The sequence below is a fragment of the Haliotis cracherodii genome, unplaced genomic scaffold, assembly GCF_022045235.1.
Source record: "Haliotis cracherodii isolate W230 unplaced genomic scaffold, xgHalCrac1.p SCAF_6, whole genome shotgun sequence".
Lineage (NCBI taxonomy): Eukaryota > Metazoa > Mollusca > Gastropoda > Lepetellida > Haliotidae > Haliotis > Haliotis cracherodii.
Genome location: NW_027266319.1, coordinates 70,147,919 through 70,158,517, shown reverse-complemented (window position 1 = coordinate 70,158,517; position 10,599 = coordinate 70,147,919). Strand labels below are relative to the sequence as shown.

At 42.1% G+C, this 10,599-nt stretch overlaps 2 protein-coding genes across 2 annotated transcripts; one reads left to right on the top strand and one right to left on the bottom strand.

Moving 5' to 3' along the window:
• Positions 1–500: 500 nt before the first annotated feature.
• LOC139446659 (octapeptide-repeat protein T2-like) lies at positions 501–1,728 on the bottom strand. Its single transcript, XM_071227932.1, has 3 exons — positions 1,503–1,728; positions 1,230–1,414; positions 501–917 (listed from the first exon to the last, which is right to left on the bottom strand). Exons 1-3 carry the CDS (start codon positions 1,726–1,728, stop codon positions 501–503), a joined length of 828 nt encoding a protein of 275 aa, XP_071084033.1.
• Positions 1,729–8,373: 6,645 nt separating this feature from the next.
• On the top strand, positions 8,374–10,261 carry LOC139446658 (uncharacterized). Its single transcript, XM_071227931.1, has 2 exons — positions 8,374–9,582; positions 9,755–10,261. Exons 1-2 carry the CDS (start codon positions 8,374–8,376, stop codon positions 10,259–10,261), a joined length of 1,716 nt encoding a protein of 571 aa, XP_071084032.1.
• Positions 10,262–10,599: the final 338 nt, after the last annotated feature.

Below are 10,599 nucleotides of genomic sequence, written 5' to 3'. Positions count from 1 at the left end.
TGATATAGTTCGCATGAAGTAATTAGGAATATCAAATACGTGTATGAATACTTGCGTTAATATCTTGTATGTTGGACAATGCACATGCCCTAAACTGTGATCACTCGACTTTTCGCAAACGGTTACGTTAGAATGATCTCTGGTTCTCTGGTTGCCTGGATCTCTGGTTGCCTTGATCTCTAGTTGCCTTGATCTCTAGTTGCATGGATCTCTGGTCGCCTGGATCTCTAGTTGCCTGGATCTCTAGTTGCCTGGATCTCTGGTTGCCTGGATCTCTAGTTGCCTGGATCTCTGGTTGCCTGGATCTCTAGTTGCCTGGATCTCTGGTTGCCTGAATCTCTGGTTGCCTGGATGTCTGGTTTCCTAGATTCTTTAGTTGCCTTGATCTCTAGTTGCCTGGATCTCTGGTTGCCTGGATCTCTAGTTGCCTTGATCTCTAGTTGCCTTGATCTCTAGTTGCATGGATCTCTGGTCGCCTGGATCTCTAGTTGCCTGGATCTCTAGTTGCCTGGATCTCTGGTTGCCTGGATCTCTAGTTGCCTGGATCTCTGGTTGCCTGAATCTCTGGTTGCCTGGATGTCTGGTTTCCTAGATTCTTTAGTTGCCTTGATCTCTAGTTGCCTGGATCTCTGGTTGCCTGGATCTCTAGTTGCCTTGATCTCTAGCTGCCTGGATCTCTGGTTGCCTGGATCTCTAGTTGCCTGGATCTCTGGTTGCCTGGATCTCTGGCTGCCTGTGTCTCTGGCTGCCTGGGTCTCTAGTTGCCTGGATCTCTGGCTGCCTTGATCTCTAGTTGCCTGGATCTCTGGTTGCCTGGATCTCTGGTCGCCTGGATCTCTAGTTGCCTGGATCTCTGGTTGCCTGAATCTCTTGTTGCCTGGATCTCTAGTTGCCTGGATCTCTAGTTGCCTTGATCTCTAGTTGCCTGGATCTCTAGTTGCCTGGATCTCTGGTTGCCTGAATCTCTGGTTGCCTGGATCTCTAGTTGCCTGGATCTCTAGTTGCCTGGATCTCTGGTCGCCTGGATCTCTAGTTGCCTGGATCTCTAGTTGCCTGGATCTCTGGTTGCCTGAATCTCTAGTTGCCTGGATCTCTAGTTGCCTGGATCTCTAGTTGCCTGGATCTCTAGTTGCCTTGATCTCTAGTTGCCTGGATCTCTAGTTGCCTGGATCTCTGGTTGCCTGAATCTCTGGTTGCCTGGATCTCTAGTTGCCTGGATCTCTAGTTGCCTGGATCTCTAGTTGCCTGGATCTCTGGTTGCCTGAATCTCTGGTTGCCTGGATCTCTGGTTTCCTAGATTCTTTAGTTGCCTTGATCTCTAGTTGCCTGGATCTCTGGTTGGCTGGATCTCTAGTTGCCTTGATCTCTAGCTGCCTGGATCTCTGGTTGCCTGGATCTCTAGTTGCCTGGATCTCTGGTTGCCTGGATCTCTGGCTGCCTGTGTCTCTGGTTGCCTTGGTCTCTAGTTGCCTTGATCTCTGGCTGCCTTGATCTCTAGTTGCCTGGATCTCTGGTTGCCTGGATCTCTGGCTGCCTGGATCTCTGGCTGCCTGGATCTCTAGTTGCCTGGATCTCTAGTTGCCTTGATCTCTGGCTGCCTGGATCTCTGGCTGCCTGGATCTCTGGCTGCCTGGATCTCTGGCTGCCTGGATCTCTAGTTGCCTGGATCTCTAGTTGCCTTGATCTCTGGCTGCCTGGATCTCTGGCTGCATGGATCTCTGGCTGCATGGATCTCTGGCTGCCTGGATCTCTGGTTGCCTGGATCTCTGGTTGCCTTGATCTCTGGTTGCGTAGACACGCGTACACTTACGATTATATAAAATACCTTAGATTAAAATGAGTTATACTGGCAGACGTTGACATTGTAGTTCTAATGATTTGTTGAAAATTCAAAAAGCAAACTTTTTGCTAACAACAATTCTACCAATAACTGGAAATTGGTCAATCAGAGATTCCAATGCGATTTGTGCTGGGGTAATGCGGTAATCTCTGTACTAACAATCACGGACCGCCGAGTTGATTTCACGTCAGGCCTGTGTTCTTTTCTACGTCATAAAATGTGAGTAAACAGTGCGTGAGTGAGTTAATATTCAGCGTCACATCAGCAATAATTCAGCCATATCGTGACGAGTGAACTAACAGTGAGTGAGTTAATATTCAGCGTCACATCAGCAATAATTCAGCCATATCGTGACGAGTGAGCTAACACGGTGCTGCCCATGAAGAAGGCATTCATTCATTCATTCATTCATTCATTCATTCATGCCAGAGTGTCCCAGGAGCCAGTTTGCTTTTTGAGAGACAAAAGTGACACAAAACATTTCCATAACCATGGGAAATCTCTGCTAATAGCAGAGTCGATTGTACGATTCCGACTATATCATGAGCACGTGTTTATGAATCACAATCAAATAGTGATGATACCAGGTGTTCGCGAAAACGTGATCGTATCCTGCCCCACCGTTGGCACCCGTCGCCATTACACCCAAGGTTAAGTCAGTTGTTCAATTGAAAGAAAAATGTGAATATATGGTACAAGTCAAAATAGGGAATTGCATCAGGCATTTTCGGCACTGATGCGTCAAATGTGAACGCTTTGCTGAAGCTGAGATTACAAGATACCAGCTGTCCTAGACTGGAACGCTGCTATAATACTTTCTCCAAGCAGTGGCATGTGCAGGATTATTAACCCGATAGTTATGGCGCTCCTGTTTACTTGAGAAACACATTCGCCATGTTAGGTAATGTTACTTTGGCGACCGTTTTGTTCCAAGGGGCAATAACGGTCCAACCTGTCGCTTCTGGTCTGGTTCTCGCATCAATGCGCGCTGCGACCTCTAGTGACATGTAGAGACGGAGCCAAGCTAAAGCGTTACCTTGTTGCACTTTCATTCAAAAAACGGTCGTTTACAACTGGATACTTTAAACTAGCACGTATTTTGTAGTAATTATAAGTTTAGGATATCAACATTTGTTGAGAATTCAACTAAAGGACGGTATATTGCCACGGTATTTTCAACATCAGAAAACGGCATGGCATTCCGTCAGTCCGGGCTAATATATCGCATCCATGACATAATGCAAACTCATTTTATTTATCAGCCATTGTGTTAGTTCCAAAGCATTCAAGCAATGAAATGAACTTGACTCCTTAGTTTAATTTCCTCATTTTAATTTGGATATATTTTGATCTTACGAAGATCTAAGAAATTCATGTAAGGAATTAAAAAATGTTTCGACAATGAATTGATTGGTTCTTCAAACATGTAAGTATACTAAAGTCCTTTTTTCTGTTAATTATCTTCATTGTCAAAACATGCTCAGTAATGAAAAGCATTGCATGTGTAAGATAATACGAGCACACATGTACAAGTATACCAAGGTATCAAATAAACTAATAACAGTCATTGTGCAATGCAGATATCTGTTGGTTTAAAGAGAACGAAATAGCATTAAAAAATTGTTTATCTTAAAATTTGAAACAGTCAACAATAAGCAAACAAAAAGCTAGGCCTAAAGAAATTAAGAATGAGCTTTATCTGTATTACAGTCATGTGATGATTGTCAAGGCAAGCTTGATGAAGACACTGCAATATTCATACAGTCATGATTATGGAGGTTGACAATAAGTATAGATATATTCTTTTAAGTTGGTAAGTGCCCTTGAACATGTATTTCAACTAATATATAGGGACTTCTGTGTCTGAAATATTTGCTATTTTTGTAAAATTCAAAACGGCCACATTAATATATATCTTTTATTTACCATATTGAAACATAATCATGGCAGTATTTGCCACCACTGCCACCATTCATCCACCAACTCTTATCTATAACATCCACCAACTCTTATCTATAACATCCACCAACTCTTATCTATAACATCCACCAACTCTTATCTATAACATCCACCAACTCTTATCTATAACATCCACCAACTCTTATCTATAACATCCACCAACTCTTATCTATAACATCCACCAATTCTTATCTATAACATCCACCAACTCTTATTTATAACATCCACCAACTCTTATCTATAACATCCACCAACTCTTATCTATAACATCCACCAACTCTTATCTATAACATCCACCAACTCTTATCTATAACATCCACCAACTCTTATCTATAACATCCACCAACTCTTATCTATAACATCCACCAACTCTTATCTATAACATCCACCAACTCTTATCTATAACATCCACCAACTCTTATCTATAACATCCACCAACTCTTATCTATAACATCCACCAACTCTTATCTATAACATCCACCAACTCTTATCTATAACATCCACCAACTCTTATCTATAACATCCACCAATTCTTATCTATAACATCCACCAACTCTTATCTATAACATCCACCAACTCTTATCTATAACATCCACCAACTCGTATCTATAACATCCACCAACTCTTATCTATAACATCCACCAACTCTTATCTATAACATCCACCAACTCTTATCTATAACATCCACCAATTCTTATCTATAACATCCACCAACTCTTATCTATAACATCGACCAACTCTTATCTATAACATCCACCAACTCTTATCTATAACATCCACCAACTCTTATCTATAACATCCACCAACTCTTATCTATAACATCCACCAACTCTTATCTATAACATCCACCAACTCTTATCTATAACATCCACCAATTCTTATCTATAACATCCACCAACTCTTATCTATAACATCCACCAACTCTTATCTATAACATCCACCAACTCTTATCTATAACATCCACCAATTCTTATCTATAACATCCACCAACTCTTATCTATAACATCCACCAACTCTTATCTATAACATCCACCAACTCTTATCTATAACATCCACCAACTCTTATCTATAACATCCACCAACTCTTATCTATAACATCCACCAACTCTTATCTATAACATCCACCAACTCTTATCTATAACATCCACCAACTCTTATCTATAACATCCACCAATTCTTATCTAGAACATCCACCAACTCTTATCTATAACATCCACCAACTCTTATCTATAACATCCACCAACTCTTATCTATAACATCCACCAACTCTTATCTATAACATCCACCAACTCTTATCTATAACATCCACCAATTCTTATCTATAACATCCACCAACTCTTATCTATAACATCCACCAACTCTTATCTATAACATCCACCAACTCTTATCTATAACATCCACCAACTCTTATCTATAACATCCACCAACTCTTATCTATAACATCCACCAATTCTTATCTATAACATCCACCAATTCTTATCTATAACATCCACCAACTCTTATCTATAACATCCACCAATTCTTATCTATAACATCCACCAATTCTTATCTATAACATCCACCAACTCTTATCTATAACATCCACCAACTCTTATCTATAACATCCACCAATTCTTATCTATAACATCCACCAACTCTTATCTATAACATCCACCAACTCTTATCTATAACATCCACCAACTCTTATCTATAACATCCACCAACTCTTATCTATAACATCCACCAATTCTTATCTATAACATCCACCAACTCTTATCTATAACATCCACCAACTCTTATCTATAACATCCACCAACTCTTATCTATAACATCCACCAACTCTTATCTATAACATCCACCAACTCTTATCTATAACATCCACCAACTCTTATCTATAACATCCACCAACTCTTATCTATAACATCCACCAACTCTTATCTATGACATCCACCAACTCTTATCTATAACATCCACAGCTCACCCTTAATAACAAAATAGATTTCAGTGATATTCAATTCTTTTATATTGAACATTGTATTATGATATCCAGATGATGACATAATTTGACAGCGCCTGTTTCTTTTACAATTTCTTGAAAACATTTCTGACTCCTCTCAGTTGTATATCTGACAAATACTTACATGTGCTGATGTCAACACTCACAACATTGAGGCTACTGGCAACTTTACGTTGCATAAGACTTTCACAACTCACGTACCGCATCGCCTTACCGCTGTCCTGAAATGCATCCATATGATGTAGCCTGCTTGTCGATACTACACCATTGATATGGGCACGTGTACAATGAAAATCTACTTCATTTCAAAAAAAAAAAAACACATCAAGGGCATCACTTTCAGTACCGATTGCAAAACGTCAACAAAGCGACCCGGAATGAACGACCAGCTGATCTGACCGCCTCGCTTCAAGTACTATACATACAGTCGAGGTCGTCTCAGATGTAGTAGTAAATCACGGAATATCGGGTTCCGGAAATGACAACAGATAGATCGTTGTTTAGGCATAAAGATATACTGGCCATACACCAGCGAGACCCTTTGCTGATAGCGGTGAAGGCTGTACTGGTTAACTGTCTACAGGTGTCATAGTAACATGCGGGTTAGTAAAGGGAAGATAAATTGAAAAAGATCGCCCATTGGGATACGATGACATGCATCAACCAAGTCATCGAGCCTGACCACCCGAGCCTGTTAGTCGCATATTACGACAAGCACAGTCGCCTTTTACGGCAAGCATGGGTTGCTGATGACCTATTCTACCCCGGATCTTCACGGGGGGAGACAAGCATGGGCTGCTGATCACCTATTCTACCCCGGATCTTCACGGGTACGTTAGCCTCTGTTACAGACCCTAGAGCTAACATTTAATAAAGATGTCACCTCCATCCCAATCTCACCCTCAGCTCCAGCACCTTCTACTCATCCCAGTCGCAGCCACACTTGTAGTTTTTTTTTAACCTCATACATGACTTTATTTCAGTGACTAGCTTAGGGGTACTTATTGTAAGTGTATTTCTGATATATTTCTAAGCGCTCGTACATCACAGTGACCTCCTTTAGTTATTACGGACCAAGCCCTGTCACATGTTCCTTCGTTACCCTTCAGGGTTAGAGAGCTCCTCATCCTGCGTGTTTCAATATTGATTGTTAGTTATTCTTTACGCGGCGATTTCTGGGATAACCTTCGCCTGTCAACTTGTGAATAAATAACACTAAGTAACCCTAGTACATCGATGTATAGTTTGTTAACACTAAGTAGCCCTAGTACATCGATGTATAGTTTGTTAACACTAAGTAACCCTAGTACATCGATGTGTAGTTTGTTAACACTAAGTAACCCTAGTACATCGATGTGTAGTTTGTTAACATTAAGTAACCCTAGTACATCGATGTATAGTTTGTTAACACTAAGTAACCCTAGTACATCGATGTGTAGTTTGTTAACATTAAGTAACCCTAGTACATCGATGTGTAGTTTGTTAACATTAAGTAACCCTAGTACATCGATGTATAGTTTGTTAACGCTATGTGACCCTAGTACATCGATGTGTAGTTTGTTAACATTAAGTAACCCTAGTACATCGATGTATAGTTTGTTAACGCTATGTGACCTAGTACATCGATGTAAAGTTTGTTAACGCTAAGTAGCCCTAGTACATTGATGTATAGTTTGTTAACGCTATGTGACCCTAGTACATCGATGTATAGTTTGTTAACGCTATGTGACCCTAGTACATCGATGTAAAGTTTGTTAACGCTAAGTAACCCTAGTACATTGATGTATAGTTTGTTAACATTAAGTAACCCTAGTACGTCGATGTATAGTTTGTTAACACTAAGTAACCCTAGTACATCGATGTGTAGTTTATTAACACTAAGTAACCCTAGTACATCGATGTGTAGTTTGTTAACATTAAGTAACCCTAGTACATCGATGTATAGTTTGTTAACACTAAGTAACCCTAGTACATCGATGTGTAGTTTGTTAACATTAAGTAACCCTAGTACATCGATGTGTAGTTTGTTAACATTAAGTAACCCTAGTACATCGATGTATAGTTTGTTAACGCTATGTGACCCTAGTACATCGATGTGTAGTTTGTTAACATTAAGTAACCATAGTACATCGATGTATAGTTTGTTAACGCTATGTGACCCTAGTACATCGATGTGTAGTTTGTTAACATTAAGTAACCCTAGTACATCGATGTATAGTTTGTTAACACTATGTGACCCTAGTACATCTATGTATAGTTTGTTAACACTATGTATGTGGTGCTGCTGTACGTGGTGTTGCTGTATGTGGTGCTACTGTACGTGGTGCTGCTGTATGTGGTGCTGCTGTACGTGGTGCTGTTGTATGTGGTGTTGCTGTATGTGGTGATACTGTACGTGATGCTGCTCTTTGTGGTGTTGCTGTATGTGATGTTGCTGTATGTGGTGCTGCTGTGTGTGGTGCTGCTGTACGTGGTGCTGCTGTATGTGGTGCTGCTGTGTGTGGTGCTGCTGTATGAGGTGCTGCTGTATGTGGTGCTGTTGTAGGTGGTGTTGCTGTATGTGGTGATACTGTACGTGATGCTGCTGTTTGTGGTGTTGCTGTACGTGGTGTTGCTGTATGTGGTGTTGCTGTATGTGGTGCTGCTGTATGTGGTGCTGCTGTGTGTGGTGCTGCTGTATGTGGTGTTGCTGTATGTGATGTTGCTGTATGTGGTGCTGCTGTGTGTGGTGTTGCTGTATGTGGTGTTGCTGTATGTGGTGTTGCTGTATGTGATGTTGCTGTATGTGATGTTGCTGTATGTGGTGCTGCTGTATGTGGTGCTGCTGTACGTGGTGCTGCTGTATGTGGTGCTGCTGTACGTGGTGATACTGTATGTGGTGTTGCTGTATGTGGTCTTGCTGTATGTGGTGTTGCTGTTTGTGATGTTGCTGTATGTGGTGCTGCTGTATGTGATGTTGCTGTATGTGGTGCTGCTGTATGTGGTGCTGCTGTACGTGGTGCTGCTGTATGTGGTGCTGCTGTACGTGGTGATACTGCACGTGGTGCTGCTGTATGTGGTGTTGCTGTATGTGGTGTTGCTGTATGTGGTGTTGCTGTATGTGATGTTGCTGTATGTGATGTTGCTGTATGTGATGTTGCTGTATGTGGTGCTGCTGTATGTGGTGCTGCTGTACGTGGTGCTGCTGTATGTGGTGCTGCTGTACGTGGTGATACTGCACGTGGTACTGCTGTATGTGGTGTTGCTGTATGTGGTGTTGCTGTATGTGGTCTTGCTGTATGTGGTGTTGCTGTTTGTGATGTTGCTGTATGTGGTGCTGCTGTATGTGATGTTGCTGTATGTGGTGCTGCTGTATGTGGTGCTGCTGTACGTGGTGCTGCTGTATGTGGTGCTGCTGTACGTGGTGCTGCTGTATGTGGTGCTGCTGTATGTGGTGCTGCTGTATGTGGTGCTGCAGTATGTGGTGCTGCTGTATGTGATGCTGCTGTATGTGGTGCTGTTGTATGTGGTGCTGCGGTATGTGGTGCTGCTGTATGTGGTGCTGTTGTATGTGGTGCTGCTGTATGTGGTGCTGCTGTGTGTGGTGCTGCTGTATGTGGTGCTGCTGTACGTGATGTTGCTGTACGTGGTGCTGCTGTACGTGGTGCTGCTGTATGTGATGTTGCTGTACGTGGTGTTGTTTTATGTGGTGTTGTTGTATGTGGTGCTGCTGTACGTGGTGCTGATGTACGTGGTGCTGTTGTACGTGGTGTTGCTGTACGTGGTGTTGTTTTTACGTGGTGATACTGTACGTGGTGCTGCTGCATGTGGTGTTGCTGTATGTGGTGATACTGTACGTGATGCTGCTGTTTGTTTTGTTGCTGTGTGTGGTGCTGTTGTATGTTGTGTTGCTGTTTGTGGTGTTTCTGTATGTGGCGCTGCTGTATGTGGTGCTGCTGTATGTGGTGTTGCTGTATAAGGTGTTGCTGTATGAGGTGCTCATGTATGTGGTGATACTGTATGTTGTGCTGCTGTACGTGGTGCTGCTGTATGTGGTGATACTGTCCGTGGTGTTGCTGTACGCGGTGCTGTTGTACGTGGTGTTGCTGTACGTGGTGTTGTTGTACGTGGTGTTGTTGTATGTGGTGCTGCTGTATGTGGTGCTGCTGTGTGTGGTGCTGTTGTATGTGGTGTTGCTGTATGTGGTGTTGCTGTATGTGATGTTGCTCTCCGTGGTGTTGTTGCACGTGGTGCTGTTGTACGTGGTGTTGCTTTATGTGGTGCTGTTGTACGTGGTGTTGCTGTGTGTGGTGTTGTTGTATGTGGTGCTGTTGTATGTGGTGTTGCTGTACGTGGTGTTGTTTTATGTGGTGCTGCTGAATGTGGTGATACTGTACGTGGTGATACTGTACGTGGTGATACTGTGTGTGGTCTTGCTGTATGTGGTGCTGCTGTTAGTCCATGAGCCAGACCAAAACAATTTATAAAGCCGTACAATCCAGAGTCGAATCCACGGGACTAGATTTCAGGGTAGGGGAAACCAGAAAGTGGAATAACTTTACAAGTAATAGTTATATGGTGAAGTATGACCACTCAAAATGTTGGTAACTTGATGCTCTACATTTTTTATGTAACATAGGACTAATACAGTACAAATATAGTTCACCAGAGGTCACAAGGTCACAACGTTTGACCTCTGCTTAAAATATTACCACCTGTCAGAAAATAAACTGCACATACCACTGCAATGGGACTTTCTTAACCCAAATGGGCTATGATTGAAGCCAAGAAGTACCAAAGTCCGTTAAAAGTCTGAAAAAAGTGA